Source organism: Cinclus cinclus, chromosome 1 (genome assembly GCF_963662255.1).
Source record: "Cinclus cinclus chromosome 1, bCinCin1.1, whole genome shotgun sequence".
NCBI classification, from domain to species: domain Eukaryota; kingdom Metazoa; phylum Chordata; class Aves; order Passeriformes; family Cinclidae; genus Cinclus; species Cinclus cinclus.
In genome coordinates, this window is record NC_085046.1 from 43693648 (window position 1) to 43712173 (window position 18526).

The 18526-nt window shown below is 46.2% G+C and overlaps 1 protein-coding gene and 2 non-coding genes across 3 annotated transcripts; all 3 read left to right on the top strand.

The window, feature by feature from the left end:
- The first annotated feature begins 1332 nt into the window (after nucleotides 1-1332).
- RPSA (ribosomal protein SA) lies at nucleotides 1333-6060 on the top strand. The gene is made up of 7 exons (XM_062509559.1): nucleotides 1333-1469; nucleotides 1719-1886; nucleotides 2888-3006; nucleotides 4212-4457; nucleotides 5293-5421; nucleotides 5656-5824; nucleotides 5919-6060. The coding sequence occupies exons 2-7, from the start codon at nucleotides 1754-1756 to the stop codon at nucleotides 6011-6013; spliced, it is 891 nt and encodes a 296-aa protein (XP_062365543.1). The 5' UTR covers nucleotides 1333-1469; nucleotides 1719-1753; the 3' UTR covers nucleotides 6014-6060.
- Nucleotides 3539-3696, top strand: LOC134054506 (small nucleolar RNA SNORA62/SNORA6 family). Its single transcript, XR_009934044.1, has one exon. It is a non-coding gene; the product is annotated as a small nucleolar RNA SNORA62/SNORA6 family (small nucleolar RNA).
- LOC134054511 (small nucleolar RNA SNORA62/SNORA6 family) lies at nucleotides 4620-4778 on the top strand. Its single transcript, XR_009934045.1, has one exon. It is a non-coding gene; the product is annotated as a small nucleolar RNA SNORA62/SNORA6 family (small nucleolar RNA).
- Nucleotides 6061-18526: the final 12466 nt, after the last annotated feature.

Genomic DNA, 18526 nt, shown 5'->3' on the forward strand with positions numbered 1-18526 from the left:
CATAACTCAGAGCTCAGACATTGAAAAGGGACTGTCAGGAGAGTCCAGGCCCAGACACACTGAAGTGGTTATGAGGTTAAAATAGGAGAAAACTAGAGAAGCACTGCTGCCAGAAAGATGTGAAGATGAATTTTCACTTGCAGAAGGCACTGGAAATAGTGTTTTGTCTAGAAATGAATCCAGATCTTGATGATAGCAAGCATAGTAAAGTAAGCATTGCTACTTTTCTTTTTTACCAAGAAACTCCTTTCTCAGGCCTGTGTCCGAGAATAGGACAAGGAAGATGAGAAAGACGATGAAGAGTCTTAAATCCCATCACATTCTGTGGTTCCTTAAGAGCAAACAACAACAAAAAAACCCCCAAACCCAACAACACACACAAAAAAGGGTTAAGTACCGCAAGATTGTCTACTGCAGAACAAGAATGTGTAGGTTCAGTGTTAATTTCACCTGCTCTTACTGTTATTTCTCCAAAGGACAGGGACAGCGGTGGCTGCCCAAGCTCTCCCGCGTGGTGCCAGAGCAGGGCCCCTGCAGGGAGGGGGAATAGGTGCCAGGAAGATGCTGCAGCTCCTTAGAAGCTTCCTCCCCACAGCAGGCAGTTTGGAGGCTAAATACAATTGATCAAATAATCATCAGCTCCCAAGAACATGTATTTCAGCAGGAAAATGGAATTGTAAAATGTTTAAAATAAATCTTCATTTTCTTTTCACTTCAGGACCTCAAAACAGCCTTGATGTTGGTTGGAGCAGAAGCCACAGGATGGTCTGAAGCAGTCCCAGAAGAGAGCCACAGAATCAGCTCGGCTGGGAAAGGCCCCCGAGGTCATGAAGTCTAAGCCATGACCAGACATCACCGTGTCAACCAGACCATGGTCCAGCCTTTCCTTAAATCACTCTAGGGACAGTGACTCCACCACCTCCCTGGGCAGCCCATCTCCGTCTCTAATCGCCCCTTCTGGGAAGAAATTCCTCGTGATGTTCAGCCTTACCCTCCCCTGGTGTGAGGCTACGTCCTCTTGTCCTGTTGCTGGTTCCCTGGGAAAGGATGCCGACTCACACCTGGCTACACACTCTTTCAGGGAGTGGTAGGAAGCAACAAGATCCGTCCTGAGCCTCCTTTTCTCCAGGCTAAACACCCCCAGCTCCCTCAGCCGCACCTCACAAGACTCACACTGCAGACCATTCCTTCACCACTTTTTATTTATATTCTCTGAATTCGTAATCCCACAAATCCTACAAACTTCATTCAGAATCAGTGTCGAGAAGCGGCCGGAGGAGCGAGCACAGCCGGGATCGCGCCCGGCCTGGGGATCCCGGGGAGGCGCCGCCGGAGCGCGGCCCCACCCCCACCGCGGAGCCCCGCCTCCGAGACACCCTATTGGCTGGCGAGGCTATATATAGACCGCAGGCGGACACAGCCTTTCTTTCGGCTCCGCGCCGCCCGGGCCTCCACACGGCGTTGTCAGCGTGAGTCGGGGCCGCCGGGTGGGGGGCGCGGGGGAGGCGCGGGACGCGTTCCCCGCTCTGCGATAACGCGGGGGAGCACTGTGCATCCCGCCGCAATGCCGGCGGCCGGGCCGGGCCGGGCCTGGCCAGGCCGTAGAGAGGGCCGAGGCCTGCCGAATATAGTGCGGGAGGTGGCCCAAGATGGCGGCGGGGGCGGCTGAACCTCGTGGCGCGTTCCCGCCGGGCTGATCTGGGTCCCTGTGCCCGCAGGTTCCCTGTCGTTGCTTCCAAAGGGAAACCCCACAATGTCCGGAGGCCTTGATGTCCTGCAGATGAAGGAGGAGGATGTCCTCAAATTCCTCGCTGCCGGGACTCATCTGGGAGGTACCAACCTCGACTTCCAGATGGAGCAGTACATCTACAAAAGGAAGAGCGATGGTAAACAGGCGGAATGGGTGGCCCGGGTTGGGCAGCTGGGGTCTTGTGGGCACAACTGGGAGAAGCAGTTAAGTGCTAGTGCTTTATTTCTTTAGCATGGTTTCTCCATGGCCTTTGCACACCAAACAGTGTTAACTCAAGCAAGTAGAATAAAATACTGATTTTGGAACAATTCTGCCAGTTCTATACTATATTGATCTTGAAATTTGGTAAATGACTCGCAGCCGATTTGGGTAATTTTGCTGGTTCTTGACTGTATTAACAAAGTGGTTTTAGTATCTCAATGTTTTCTCCTTGTTTGTGCTAGTCTTCAATTTGAGCTGCCCGTTGTTAAAAGATTAAAACTCATACCAAGCCTAGATTTTTGATGCTACATGCTGGAAGAGTGTGACATAAAAACCATAAGGGGAGAATTTTCTTTGAAATAGCTTTCCACTAGCTAGAATGAGGCTAGAATGTCGTCATTTCATGGAGGACATTAAGGTGCTGGAGCACATACAGAGAAGGGCAGCAAAGCTTTTGAAAGGTCTAGAAAATGTCACCAGGAATGACTGAAGGAGCTGTGTTTGTTTAGTCCTGAGAAGAATACGCTGGGGGGGGATCTCACAACTCTCTACAACTGTCTGAAAGGAGGGGCCACCCTCTTCTGCCTGCCAACAGTCAGAGCAGCTGAGCAAATGGCCATAAGATAATACAAGGGAGATAAAGATGGGACAGTGAAATAAATTTTCACTGCTTGGGTGGCCAGACAGTGGAATAGGTTTCCCAGTTGCCTTTAAGGGGGACCTGGGTTATGATACATGGTGTTATGGATTAGTGGTTACAGTGGCAGTGCTGGGTGAACAGTTGGATGGGATGATCCTGAAGGTCTCTTCCAACCTTGATGATGTTATGAATTTTGGAGTAACCACAACTGTGTGACAGATGTAATGGCAGAGAAGTGCTGTCCTGTTTCAGGATCTTGATTTGCTGGTTGTTCTAAAGCCTTATGATGCCAACAGGTATTTATATCATCAATCTGAAGAGGACCTGGGAAAAGCTGCTCCTGGCAGCTCGTGCCATTGTTGCCATTGAGAACCCAGCTGATGTGAGCGTCATTTCTTCCAGGAACACTGGACAGGTATGGACATCAGGAAGCCTGCAGTCTTGGGAGCAGGACTCCCTTGCCATGCATCATTGCCTGCCAGTGACAGCTTGGCAATAATAGGCAGGAACACCAGTTTCAACTCTAAACATTTTTTGTGTTCCACTTAAGCAGGTTGAAACAATAAGTTGAAACCTGCTCCCCATTTCAGGGCATTTGATAAAATTGTTTTTCTTCCATATCCTTCTTCCTGTTGGATTTCTGTCATACTAGTGGTCAGTCCCCTGGTGGCCCCTTTCTCCCAGAACTACTGTGTATAATTGGCACTGATTTTCTGGGGACAGAAAAGCACCTGATACAAAAGTTGTCAAAGAAGAAATTTTCTGTTATTGAGCAAGGTATAGTAACCAGTATATTTGTGATTTTGACTCTACATTTTTAGCAAAACATTCTATTGTAGAAGGTGATAACCTTTAATTAGTGGAGTTAGGTAACTGCAGGTGAGGTCACAAATGTTTAGGGAGATTCAGGGGTGGATTTCTGAAGGAAAAGCTTGGGGTGGGCTTGATTTGCACACTATTAAAACTTGATGCTGAGGTCAGTTTCTGGCCAATGAGCTTTCAAGTGTCGGAAGTGTGCAACAGCAAAGGATGGCAGGGTTTTCGCTAACACCAGGAGAGGGGCTCCCTCTAGGATTGGAGTTTGATAGTAGGCCCTGCCATATGCCTGAGAAGTTGGAAGCTGTTGCAATTGAATAAGAGCTGCCAACTGCAGTTTCAATGGACACAGCTTCAGTTTGTGTGTATTTATTTTACTAAGTTTTTATGTAGTTCCTTGAAGTTCCTGAATAATGAAAACATGTAGAAATAATGGAAGAAAATGTGCTTTGTTTTTTATTGTAAGCTTTTCATTTAACTCCCCCTTCCATTATTTGATTATGAGAGTTTGGAGTAGATCTTGCCAATAACTTCAGGGGAAGAGAAGGCTTTTTTATGTATCCCCAACTTACTACTTTGCTGGGGGATATGGTCTTACAGACTCATGGTGTAGCTTTTTTCAGTAACATTTTCATTATGTCTCCTGAGGTGGTGAGCCCTGCTTTCACAGGAGTGGAAACAAGTAGTTCAGTTAAATTTCATGCATGTTCACTGACAGTGCCTGGATGACCTGGCCGAAATGCACTTTGCTGGCTTGGTTGAAATGCACTTTTCCTGTTTCACCTTGCTGTGTCCCTTTTACAGCGTGCAGTTCTGAAGTTTGCTGCTGCTACTGGGGCTACTCCTATTGCTGGGCGTTTCACTCCTGGCACCTTCACAAACCAGATCCAGGCAGCTTTCCGTGAGCCTCGGCTCCTGGTGGTTACAGACCCTCGGGCTGATCACCAGCCACTGACAGAGGCATCCTACGTCAACATCCCCACCATTGCCCTGTGCAACACCGACTCCCCGCTGCGCTATGTGGATATTGCTATTCCCTGCAATAACAAGGTAAAGCTTCCCTGTGGCATTCCAGGCAGCTTCCTCCAGAGCATGTCTTGAGCTTCCAAGATGGATTGTTTCTGCAAGGGAGGGTTTGCCTGTATCTCACATGTATCTCAGGGGGTTGAGCTAATTAATGCCTCTTACAGGTGGGTGGGGAGGAGAAAATAACCTGCACACAGTTGGAGCTTGGAGCTGAGGCTGGTTTCTGGCCAAGGAACTCTCAAGTGTAGGACGTGTGCAATAGTAACCTGGCAGGATTTTTCGCTGACACCATGAGGGTCTTTGTGGCCCAGTGAGTGGAGTTTGATAGTCATTCTTGCCACAGATCATGAATATAAATGAAAGATAAAGTGAACTAATGGAGAAACTGCTCTGAAACATTACCTTGCCAGAAATCACCCGAAAGATAAAGTCTAGGAAGATGAGAAGCTATCTTTGATCTCTCTCTAGGTGTCGGTCATCAAAACTAGTGTAAGCTACGTGTGAGGATGTGCGTAATCTTTGTTTATTTTGTCAAGTTTTCAATCCCTTCATTCTTAAATGTGTGGTGAGCATTATCCCTGTCTTTTGGATGAGATTCAAGTGGGGGTGGTGAGCAATGTGAAACTCTGTAACAGGAGAGTTACTTCAGGCCATGTTGTAATGGCCTCATGATTTCTGCAGAGACCTGAAAATGTCACCGGGAACTGGAAAAGTTGCCCTTTTTTCAAGTTCAGGTACCTAAGTCTGCCATTGGCGAGTAATGTCTTTTACCACGCATGAGCCTTGGATGGGGTGCAAATAAGTCTTCTGCTACTTCTGCAAAGGTTTAGCAACTCTTATCTACTTTCTTCTGTTCCAGGGAGCCCACTCAGTGGGCCTGATGTGGTGGATGCTGGCTCGGGAGGTCCTGCGCATGCGTGGCACCATCTCCCGTGAGCACCCATGGGAAGTCATGCCTGACTTGTACTTCTACAGGGATCCTGAGGAGGTAGGAGCCTCATGGCAGGGAGTATGTCTCTGGGATGTTCTGCTTCTTCTCCTGTGCTGTGGTCCTGTCTGCTCTCAAGGACAGGTTTTGCTAATATAATGATGGCACTTCACACTCTACTGTCGTAGTTAGTTAATTGTGTTGCCAGTTGGTGCCTGTTGTCTGGTATGTGATAGTAAGAGTTGTGTTCTGGGTCATGTTCCTGGGAGACTCAGGCTGTGCTCTTTATTGCAGATTGAAAAGGAGGAGCAAGCAGCTGCTGAGAAAGCAGTCACGAAGGAGGAATTCCAAACTGAATGGACAGCCCCAGCACCTGAATTCACTGCTCCTCCTCAGCCTGAGGTTGCAGATTGGTCTGAGGGAGTGCAGGTCCCATCTGTGCCCATCCAGCAGTTCCCCACAGGTCAGTTTGGGGAGGTGTCTGTGGGAAGGGGTGTGGGGTGTGATTGTGGGTGGAAGGAGCTGGGGAGCACTAAGTGTTCTGTTTGTGATTGCAGAGGATTGGAGTGCCCAGCCTGCCACTGAGGACTGGTCAGCAGCTCCCACAGCCCAGGCTACTGAGTGGGTTGGCACTGCCACGGAATGGTCTTAACTTCAGCTCTCTTGTACTGTGAGAGAAATAAAGGCTGGTTTAGTACACACTGTGCTGGTACTGTGTTTGTGAAGTTGTTGGCTGATGACGTGTGTAGCATGGGGCACAGTCCTAGCCAAGAGCAGCCTGTCTGTTACACCCTGTTAAATGGAGCTGGGGGCTGTGGGCTCTCTCCCTGCCTGCAGCAGCTTGCTGGCCTGCCCCTCCTGTCTCAGTGTCGGGCTGGTCTCACATTTCCACCTTCCATGGTTCTATTCGGGTGAGGAGAGAGCAGTTCATGTGCTCACAGGAAAGGAGGTAGGTGGTGACTGAGGCAGAGCGGTTAGCTTTAGGTTTTTCTTTTTTCTATAGCAGCCCGTCTGGGTCCACCCAAATGGGCTGTTTTTGTTGTTCTGCCCCGGGTTTCACAAGTTTGCAGGGTGAAGAAGGTTCTGGTGACCAGGTGTGGGAGGTGGCCTGACTGTACATGGTGGTGAACAGAGCACTTGAGTGGGAGCTGCTCCTCTGATGGAATCACAGCTTTAGCATTGCCAGTCCCTTCCTCAAAGACACTGCTGTAATCTTCAGGAAAAAAACACCATGTTAATTCATCTGCTTTAATTCTTGAGGATTATATTGCTGTGATTTTTAGCAATAAAGGGAGGTAGATCCTCCACCAAGAGAAATGGGGTTTTGTTTGTTGGAGGTGAAGATGGTTCAGATTTTTCCATATTGGTGTGGTCACACGTGCTCCTTTTTCTATGTTCAGCACTGCCAATCAACCTGTAAAGAATGTTTTCTCTTGGCATGTGTGCTCATTTCATTTTACTGTAATGGTGCATAGTAGCAGTAAAAAAACCTAAAGCAAGTTATGCATATTACTGCACAGTATCTCTCCAAAGGAGACTGATATTTCTTCCTCTTGTCTTTACCTATTACATGCAAGGTGACTAAAGGTGTTGTTAATAATGACGGGCATTTAGCTGAGAGGTAGGTGAGCACTTCACCATTTGTTCCTGAAAGAGCCCTGTGCTTGTGGCACATCCTCCAGTACTTTCCAGAATGCAGCAGGGGGAGGCCCCTTCTGCCACCTGAGGCCTGTCACTTGTGTGTCAGGGTGTGTCGAGAGCCTGGTCATTTTGTGATTATGTATGTGCATTGTAGCTGGATTAAGAACAGCCTGTGCAGCACCTGCTGATTGACTCCTCAGACCTGAGATTGCCCCAAAAGATTTGTTGGACTGGGCTTTGTTCTTACTCTGCCACATAAAAAATTTCCAAACTCGGAGCACATTCTTACCCTCCCTACATCGAATCTCTGCTGTTACTGTTGATGTTTCAGTTGTGTAACTTCTTTAATGTGAATGTGTTCCTGTTAATGATTGTGTAGAAATCCTAAGACTGCTCCTGTGTGGAAGATGGTGTGTTTTAAATCATCCGGTTCTGAGTAATTGCTGCTGAAATATTCCTGGTGTGTTACTGGAATGTGGTTGTTTTAAGTGTTTCCTAAAGTATCATTTTGATGATTGTCATTCTTACTACTGAGGACTGGCAGTGACAGGTGGATCTGCACAGTGGCAATCTCTGCATGTGGATTCAGAATCACCTTGTTGGGGTAATGGATAGAATGGGAGAGCTCGTTTGCCTGCAGCACTGCAGAGGGGTTGAATAGCAGCCTCTTAGAAAAGAAGACAGCCTTGGCTGTGACAGCAGAGGGCTCAATGCAGGAAGGCTATGATCCTCAGCATGCCAGAGGCACAAGGTAGGAGAAGTCTCTGCACAGGAGTGGAGATAGCAGCAAAAGTGTAGCAGAAGATCCTGTGCCAGAGCTTCCCCTGTGGCAAACACCTGGCAGATGTAATCTATTGAGGCAGTGGTAGAGGATTAGGGAGAGGAGGAAGGAGCAAATCCTTGAGACACTGGCTTGTTCATTATTGCAATTTTTTTTTTTTTTGCAAGTTCAGTGTTGGTATTGAAAAAGAACATCAAACAACTTGTAACTTGTGCTGAATAGATCTGATTTGACCCAAAATGGCTTAGGTGGAGGTCTCTATAGTGGCAGTTTCCACTGAGGGTTGTCGTAGTGTTTCCTTTCTCTGTGACCTCTTTATATTTGATTTGGGTTGATAGAACTGGGTTGAATGGGCCAGGCGTGCTTAGGAAAGCCTTCCAGAGTTGCTCTCCACAGGAAGCTGGCTGGGGTTGCTGAGCATTGTAGAACCCCCTCTGGACAAATGAGCTGTTGCAGTCCTTGCCAGTATGCTACTGTGTGATCCATGAATGTCTCATATGTACAGGTTTTCCAGTTCCCTCCCTAATTTATATGCCACCATTCACAGATGTTCCTTTTCCTCTCCAGGTTCTTTGCCCAGGTAATCACGGTATTTTTAGTATCTACGTACTGTCAGCTTACACCAAGGTTTTTCTTTTGCAGGAAGCAAAGGGTTTTAGGCACAGCTGAAGAGATTGATCTTTGCATCTGCAGTCTGTTTTGCTTTGTGAAACTGTCAGAATTGCTGTAGGTTGTTAATGCTGAGTTTTAGGAGTATGATATACTCGTATTGTGAGCCTGATTATTAAAATCAGTGCACCATATAAGTTAGCAAAGGAAACTGAGGTGTGTGTGATGAATTCACCTCATGGCTGTTAGGAGGCTTCCTCCTCACCCAGAACTTTGAGAATGCAGTTGGAGTGGATCTTGTAACATAATCTTTTTTTTCTTGGATTACTGGCATCTTGATGCAGATAGATTCTACATGGAGTTAAGCAGGTAGTAAATGTGCAATTGTCATGAATGCAACACCCCCCAAGCTGTGTATCTTGTACCTTAGGATAGATGAAGCATGGCATCTTGGATATGTGACCTGGCAGAGGGAGAAAAAAGAAAAATATTCCAGATTTATGTCATTATTGCTGTAGGACCAAGGTGTTGTTGGAGCTTGTCCCTGCTGCCCTGCAGCTTCCAAAGAGACATCAGCCAGCATTTCAGGCTGTTTCTTTCCTCTAGCCAGTGCTTGACACTACCAGCTCCCAGCCCTTGCAGCCTAAAGCTTATGAAAACCACAAAGCCTCAGAGTTGGTGATAACCTGATCTTCATAGAGTCTGTATGACAGGCAAAGTTAGAAAAGTGTTACAGTTGTGTGTAGCACTGGGAATGAAGAACATGATTGGTCATCAGCCCTGCAAAGAGGCAGACTGTGAGAAACACCTTGGGCATGGGTACAATCTTACTATGTCACAACACTCATTTTCTTAATTTCTTGCTTTATGGGGCGCTGATTTCTGAAACTGGTTTTGTTTTTTTAATACTTGTGATTTTAAGAATATTTACTGCCATTTCTCTGTTGTCCAACTTCAGAAGCATGTGATTTTCATTTTACATTGTTCATTTGGACACTCAGTAGTTACTGAGGAACAAAACTACATAATGAAGATACCTTTTTGATATCCGTATCTAAAAGAACACATCTTTTCTGGGCTGCTGCTTAAACCCTCAGTTCATGAAGTGTTAATAAAGACTTGAATTTACCTGGTATGTGTTCTCATGTGACAAGAGTCCTAAATATTTTTGTCAGTGTTTGTTTCACTGGCTACAAAATTGCTTTTATTAGTTCTGTTCAAGCATGAATAAAATATATTCTAAAAGTATGCAGGATGCATACTTTGAAATTATGGCTCCCTAACCTGGCTTTGATGGCTAGAGAAACCTGCTTTGGTAGAAAATCTTTCTCTTCTTGCTAAATGCCATTGCACCACATGCAGAAGGGTTCCTAGGGTTGAGTCACACAGTTCACTCTTCATTTTGGTACAGTCTTGCTGGTGACTTTTGGGCAGGACAAGGGGTACCACAGTGCACAGGGGACAACCTGTGCCCACTACCCTTAGTACAGGGCTTGGGTTTTAACAGCTCAGAAGGAGGGAACAGGGTCTATTGCATGGCCAGAGCTGGATGCTGAGGACTGAAGTAACATTTTGGCTGCTCAGTGGGACTATACACCCTCCCACCGTGTATGTGGGTCAGGTTTAGGGTTTTACAAAGCAGAGAGCTCAGCACAACAGGTGTGACACAGTTCAAAACTCAGAGCTGCCCGTTGTGCCGAAGACTGTGACAAGCCATAGCAGGGCAAGCTGGCACTGCTCCTTCCTGCACTGCAGCTGGGAATGTTAGGGTGCAGCCGTACAGACTGGAAAGCTGCTGTGAACCTCAGGTTCTCACCTGGAATGCTGAATTTCTTAGCGTTGCCCAAGGATCTGGTTCCAAAGCAGTCGCTACCTTACCTCCTGAGAGCCCAGGGGATGCTAAGAGCGAAGGAGATGGTCTGAATGTTTGCCTTTTGGGTCTGACCTAGGTCAGGACGACCCTTACCAGACTTTTCCACTCAGACACCGGCATGGTGACAGACGGGGCTTTCCGGGAGCGGGCTAACAGCCCAGCACCGCTCCCACCTGGCAGGTGGCAGGAGGATGGCGGTGGAGCCTTGCCGTATTCCGACTTGCTCGTGTTCCAACTGCGGAATATGAGTGTGGGGATGGCTTCCCAGTGCCCAGTAGATGGGGCTGTGGTTCCTGGTTTATCCGCGTTTCGGCCGGCACTGGCAGCGTTGCAGGGAGGGCTGGACAGAATGGACATCCCGGGGAGGGAAGGTACAAAGCTGCCCCTCACCTGGCTTTTGACTCCCCTGTACCAGAATAGTGCTGTCTCAGCGGGACCATAAGATACCTAAAACAGCCCAAACGATCAAAACCCTACTATTTTTCTGTAAGCGTCTGCGTGTTTAACTTGTTGCCTTCATGCTCAGCTGCAAACCTTGATCTTAATTTCCCTAAAGGAGCAAGTGTGGGATGCCACTGTCTGCAAGTGCTCCTAGTTAAAGAAACTCTATGTTGGAAACTATCTAACTCATCTTTTCTGTTTGGCTTATTGCTTCCAGCATTTTCTAGAATGGCTTGTCTTCTCCCTAGTATTTCCAAAGCTCCCAGGTATACAATTCACTGCACCTGTTGGCTTTGTTTATATATGAAAAAATTAAGCAGCACATGCAGAGAGGGAATCAGGTGTGTGAACTATTTTCCCTCACTTGTTAGTTTGCTGTTAGAGGCTGTAATTTGAGAGGAATTATTTTAAAAGAAGGCACTACCGCTTCCCTCTCTGCAGCATCTTTTCTGAAGGCTCCTTTAAGCCTCATTCCTACTTCCAACTGGGTAAGGTCTTATGAGCCCCAGGTGCCATGGACTGAAGTGTCTCCTGCCGTTTTCTCACAAGGACTGGTGTGGGATAGGAGTGAAAATGCTGTTGGCTTTTCTTTTTGGCTTTGTGAGGCAAACACACTTTGTCTGTGTGCTGGTTCTTCATCAGCTCTTTCAGGAGGGCTGAGAAGTCTAGCAACTAGATTTTCTGATTTCAAGGGTTCAGCCCTTTGAAAAGTTTTGAGATAAATTTTAAGTCATAATTCTTTTCCTTAAGCCGGTCTTGGATTTCTCCTTGACTCCTATGCTGCCCATGCTAATTTTAAATTTTATTTTTTGTTCTGTGAAAGCTACATGTTTGTGTTTATTGTTTCAAAATGCGAACTGGGATTTCTCAACCATACCTTGAATATAGAAGAAGGAACGTAATTAAAATGTCAAATCTGAGACTTGTGATTTAAAATATGCCAAGTTATCAACTCTGCATGGTCCCCAGGATGGGATGAGTGCTCTGTGAAGCCATTCTTTTTTGGTCAGTGCTGTCTCTTCTCCCCTGGGATCTCAGGGATGGAACTTGCTCTGTTAAGGTAAGTGTCAAGCTTTTGTATTTCTTTAAATTTTATTTTAAATATTCTATCATTACAAGAATAGTGAATTGACCTTCCCTTCTAAGTGTCCATTTGGTAGGCACTGCTCTTCTGCTGTTAATACAATTGCAACACAAAATACACAGGTGAGCACTGAGTGCCTCCCATGGGGCAGTGTAAGCCAGAAGGGAGCAGGGTGGGCATCAGGCACAGAGCAGCTGCCTCCTCACTCTCCTAGGCTGAGGTGAGCTCAGCAGATGTGGTAGCTGTTCAGGCAATGTGTTGCTGGTACTATAGGGACCCCTGTGGCAAACGCGTTCTTGGCATATCTTCCTGGTTAGATGAGATTTAAGGGATGCTCTCTAGGATGCATATGGGTGTTGTGGAGCCCCCAAAACTGCCCAGAGGCTCCCTTCTCACCTGGAAGGCCAGGTGGAACAATTGTCTCACAAATAGTTTAAACAGATGTTACATTCAGAGGCTCTGCCTTGACTTCCATATTCTTTCCTCTGAATTTTGAGGTCTGGTGGTGGCAGGAAAGAGGAAATCCTTTATTTTAGGTGGAGATTTGTTTTTCCTCCTGGACTTTGGGTTGGAGGAGTACTGTGAACAATGTATGTCTGGGTCATCCCCAGCCCTGAGATGGTTTTGGCTGTTTGATGGACAACCAGTTCAACTGCAGTACTTGGCTTCAGTGGGACCATGAGAGTGTTGCATACCCAGGTGGTGACTTGTCCTGTTCCAGCAGGACTAGTTCAGCTCTTCAGAGCCAGCTAAAGGTCTTTAAAAGCTATGTACCCTCCATGTTACTGGCATAGGTGCTGAGGAGGATAAAAAGTGCTGAAAGGGCATGTGCATGACACTGGGCTTTCCCTGGAGATGGGTTACAACAGATTTCCACTCCTCCTGTGCAAGGGAGCTGCTTTTGTCCACGGGTCAATGCTCAGGGCAGTGCTGAGGCAGATGTTTCCCCACCATTGGCTCTCTGCTGCTGTGGCAGAACCCCATCCTATGTGGGCATGATGACAGAGGTATGGAAAGTTGAGCAGAAGCTGTGGAGAGTTTCAGTTTCCACGGGCGGAGGTGCAGCTGCTTGTGAGGAAAACCTTGCCAATGGCTCATTTGTTATATTTGCAAATGTAGTATCAAAATGCTTCTGTAGCCTTTTCCTTCAAAAACTGCGGGTCTTCTTGGGGAGCAGAAGCTGAGTTTGCCAGGCCCCTGTGCAAAAGCCCCGCAGCCCTGTCCTTGGAGCCGTTTCCATCTGCAGCAGCTGCTGATGGAGCTAGGGGACATGCAAGCTGCTGTGGTACTGCTGTTGTGGCAGTGAAGCTCCATTGGTGTTCAGGCAGTGTTTGTGCTGGTCTGTCCAAGCTGCTGTAGCAAAGTGCTCTGGCTAATTAAGAAGGCATGGTTTTTATTTTGGTCGGTATTTATCCTGTCTTCCTGGCCCTGAGCCCTCTAGGTACCTTATTAAATTAAATCTGATAATAGCCTTCATATTTTAAAGTTCCTACATCTCTGCCAAGGCACTGAATTATTTACTGATGCTGCTGCTATCCAAAAAAACCCAGAAGTCCCATACGTGTGAAATGTTTCTTGATTAGAGGAAGGTTTGGATCTGCAGGCTTTTGTAGGAAAAGCCTTGGCTCCCCCAAACAACTTTGCTTTGAGGGAGGGAGAATGGAGGAGGGGGGAGGACACAGCTGCTTGGGATGTTTCTGCAGCTGCTCTTCCCTGGAAAAATGAGCTAGTAGCACCATTAAAATAACATTCCACCTCCTACTAATCTGATCTGTACACTTGATCACTGTGATGGTTTGTCTGTCCTCAAGCACTTCAGGTAACAGTGCTGTGCCGCTATGGTTGTTTTCATTTTATTTTCAACTGAGATGAAGTTATTTTTTCTCCCTCCCACATTGCCAATAGAGAGATGCCACTGGCAGCTTCTGCAAGCATTGCTTGGTTCCTAATGGAGAAGCTCTCCTGCTTTTATATCCTGCAGCTGTTTCCTTGCAAATCCTTTTCACTGCCTTGTGTAGCAGTGGTGGGGGCAGTGTGCCCTTACACCCATGCTGGCCCTGAGGCATGTACACAGCTACTGAATTTCTTACCTTCCTGATTTCCCAGCTCTCTGAGCTGGATTAAAGAATGCTAAATCCCACTCTTGTTGCCTTGGGAATGAGCCTTCGGGGAGCACAGCTGAGATCAGCACTGGGGATTCTTGTGTCCTGCTGTTGCTTTCCTGCCTGGGTCTGATCCCCAGGAGGTGGAGAAGACTCAGTGGCTGTGCCTCTCCTCCCATTGGCTTTTATGCCACCTTCAAGTGACTTTTGTCCATTGGGTTTTCCCATGGAGGTTTGATGCTGATGCACATAAAGGCTTTGCCTGCTGGAAAAGGGTCTATCCATCCATCCATCCATCCATCCATCCATCCCTGAGTGCTTGTCAGCTCTCCTCCCTCCACCTGCGTTCTTGGAGCACCAGCTGCAGAGAGATCTCTGTGCTTCAGTGCTTTCTAGTTTTGCTGTCAATCATGGAGTAGTGGTGTGGAAAATAATATCAACTCTGAAACATTTTAAAAATCCACACATCTTTATCTCAGTGCCTGTGTGGATACATGCATACACACACTGTCTCCTGATACATGGGAGATTGGTGGCCTACGCTGAGGTCATGGAGAACATGGGTATTCTCTGAGTAGCACCATGTGGTACCAATTTAAGATTTTGAGACAATGCTCACAACTGGGTTTGGATGTTTATAGATGCCTGAATGGAAGGGGCCCCAGGGAGTTGGGCCCTGTGACTGGAGCAAAGCCAAATCTCCCTGCATTAGTTCAGCACAGCATTGTGTTGGTATAGTCCATGTAAAACACAAGGCTGAGTTCTGATTCAGCACTGATTACTACATTGTGTGAGAAATGGCCAGGACCTAGAAATCCTGGGGTTTCAGAGCTACTTTTTTCCCCAGGGAAAAACTGAATCTGAGCATTTGGGAGTGATAAAGCCTTGGCTGCAGATGAAGCTGGGCTGCCACCTGCCAAAGGACAAGCTGCTGCCTCAGGGCTCAGGCAAATGGCTGGAAAACCGTGACAGAGAGTAAAAAAATCCCCACGGCTGTCAGGCTGGAGAGCTGATAACATTGCCTGCAACATGAATCAAAAAGGGGGAATCACTAATTTAAAGTCTTTTGGCAAGCACTATTTTTTTTTTTAACCAGGACATTTCTGCTTTGAAGGGATGTGATTTGGAGAGGTGGTGAGTTGAGGCTCAAAGGTCCCTGTCTGATGTGTTTCAGTGCCAACAAAAGCACTGACACGTGGTTGCAGAGAGGGGTCTGGACATGCTGGGGTGCAGGAAGGTGGGAGACCAGCTGTACCCACAGCCTGCTGGGGTCAAGGCAAGGGCCCACAGGACATTGCATTAATTCTTAGTGCATCTTCACTGGTATAGAAGCTGCTCTGGTGCTCCTGACACTGGCAGGGGTCCTGCCTCACTGGGCTTCCCTCAGTGCCAGTCTGTCAATGTCCTCCTTTGAGTGGGGCAGCAATTTCTAGGAATAGCCCCTTGGCTTTTCTGTATTTGAAAGCAAAACTCAACCACCTGATTTTTGAAGAAATTCTGAAGTCTCCTTTTATCTGTCACTTGCTTGTATTTCCTGGGAGTTCTTTTTTAAGGTTCTAGTCTCTTTCTCAAGCCAAAGATATCAAGAAAAGAGCTAGGTTCTCTAGAAATGAGCACAACACAAGTATTTAAGCTCTTAATTCCTGTGAGGAAACAGATACTTAAGTGTTTTTCTTGGGTTTGACCTTTAAAGCAGAATCTTTTTAGAATTTGCCTTATGTCTGACCTAACCAGATTCCTTTGCTCAGTTTCTTGAAGGTGGACGTTCCCAGATTGGCACTGGCTGAGCTCCTGCCCAGCCAGACAGGAGCTTATGGGGCTCCTCAAGCTTGTGGGGTAGGACAAACTGATAAAATCCCAGTCTCCATCATCAGGAATTTTCTCTAGGAAGTAATTTTTGTTGTCTTTCTTGCCTGGAGTTGTCAGAGGAAGTTTCTTAGGGTAGGTCTGAGAAACTGGTGATGGTGCCAGTGCAGCTTGTGGCCCTTGTCTCCACAATAGCTCTTGTAGTGTCTGGAGCTTCTTTGTAGGTGAGAGGTTTCTTTAGCTTAGATGTGCACCTAAAAACCCTTCTCAGCACCCTGAGACAAACTAAAAATCCATCCCCAGAGCTCTGGTTTATTAGCTGGTATGAGGAAATCGTCTCCCTTGTCCATGAGCAGAGAAAGATTCCAAAGAACAGAAGTGGATGACACACAAGATCTCTGTAGCTCACATTTTCAAGCAATGTGACAATTCTATTTCTGTGGAGGTTCAGAATGTGGCTAAATGGGATAAATGGCTTTGTTATAGTGCAGGGTTAGCTATAGGAGAAGAGGATGAAAGCTCAAGATGATCTTGACTGTTAGAATATGTGAGGTTATCAGGGAAAAGAATGCTGTCAGTAGTGATGGCATGCAGTGCTTGTTTCCCTTTCTCTCCTTGGAAAGCTTCATATAAGCTGCCTGAAAATACAAGTTCAGGTGTTTCAAGGTTCCCTTCTGAAAAGAACTTACTGTCCTTCTGCAGCAAAAAAGCTGACTTTTCTGCTTTAGAGAAGCCAAAGTGCCTTGGTACCAAATACAAAATCAGTGTATTCTTTGCATTCTTTTCTGGGTTTATGAGCAAAGCTGTTTAATGGTGTCTACTATTTTCTGTTCATTGAGAGTGCAGAAAGCAACTTGTCTTGTATACAGCTGAGCACATTATGATAGAAATGTCTGAATTATGTTTTCAACCCTAAAAGAGAAGAGTGCATGTTGTTATCCCCTTCACAGCTCATGTATAGCCACGTGTTTTGCAAAATTGCCCTTTAAATTTTTTTTATTTTGCTGAGATGCCTGTTCATTAGTAACACAGTACAGATGCTCTGGCAGGCCATGCAATCTAAAAACTGATGCCCATGAGAACTGCCTGTTTAAAAACAAACTTCTGATGAGAGGAATAATAAAATAATCAAGCTTAGATATTTCCTTGTTTTTTCTTTTACCAAAACCTCTTGGCTGCAGCATTTGAGTTAGTGGCAGCACAAGATGTGAACAATTTGCAGTGCAGAGGGCTCTTCCAGTCATCTGTGAATGCAAGCTGAGATTTTTTTTTTCCCCCTTTCCCCTTGAAGTTACACTGAGCTCTGGAAGAAGATTGAGATAGATGCAGTCCTTCAACAAATGTTGGGGGGTTGGAAATCAATGCTCAGACAAGGGCTTTTTGCTGTTTCTAACAATAGAAAACTAGGAATGAAACCAAACACTACTGAGTATTCCAGTGAGTTTGTGAAGTTTAACCTTCAGTTGCGTGTTACAAACTGGTAAATGGACTCAAAAATTCAAGAGACAAATAATAATTTCAGCCAATATGAGGACTGAGGGTTGGCATTTTTACATTCTTTCACAGCTCTTGTGCTCTGACAGAGTACACCACTGTGGATTTGTGTCGGGGAAGAGAGCTGCCACTGGTCTGCAGGAATTGTCTGGCTGATAATAATATCACCTTTTTATCCTGGAGTCTCTCAACTTGCAAAACACCTTGATCAATGGGTGAACCTAATGTATTATAATTAGAGATAAACAAGCCTTGAATTAGCTAATGGGCAGTTGTGTGCTCCAGAGATGACATGGTGCTTTGGAATGCTCCATATGGAGCATGGTCTGATTCAGAGAATATCCAAATCCTGTAATAGCTACTCATCTGGTCTAAGTCTGCCTCTGTTTCTCTGGTTTTCAAAACATGTCTGGAGTTCTTTATGGCTTCTTCATAATGGTTCTTGTTGCCTTTATATGTGTGCTGACATGTATGCACACACACACTTCCAGCCTCTTTTGGTTTGCTAGCAGGGGTGAGTGAGATCTGAAGCCACATTCTCCCCTTTCCAAACTGTGTTTCAGTGTGAGCTGAGGAGTGAAGAGGAGGAGAGTGCTCTTCCTATATGTCCCTAAGATACCAGAGTCTGCAGGGCAGACAGGCTGTGCTGAAATCAGGGCACTATGCTATTTCTGTGGTATCTTTCTGGGTTAGCAGGCTGGGAACACATTCCCCCAGCACTTTCTGAGCACTATGGACACCTCCAGGAAGGATGTCTCCTGGAAAAGGCCTTCTCTTATCTGATTTTGTTTCAGTTGGGTGAATGGGTGTCTCTGCAGAGAGCTCACCACAGCTGTGTTGTGTCAGCAACTCTCACAGTAAATAGGCAAGACAAGACCTTATCTGTGGGACCCAGATCAGAGAAAAGTCCTTCCAAGCCCAGGAAATAAATCTGTTGAGCAGTTTCTCAGGTGGAGGCTCCCTGGGAGAGTGACCAACCCTGACCACAGCAGTGTCCTGGGAATAGCCAAATCGACCTTGAGCTGTTGTGTTTCTAGAAACAATCCATTGACTTTTCTGTATTTGAAATCAAAATGCAATGATTAAATTTTTGAAGAAATTCCAGTCTCCTTTTATTTGTCTCTCACTTGCATCTCCTGGAAGTAATTCTCTAGGGCTCTGGCGTCTCTTATAAAGCACAGACATCAACAAACAAGCTAAGTCTCCATCTAAAAATAAGCACAGCACAATATTTAAGCTCATAATTTCTGTGAAAAAGCAGATGTCTAAAACTTTTTCTTGTATTAGACCTCAAAGACTGAATCCTTTTCCCAGTCTACCTCACGTATGACCTA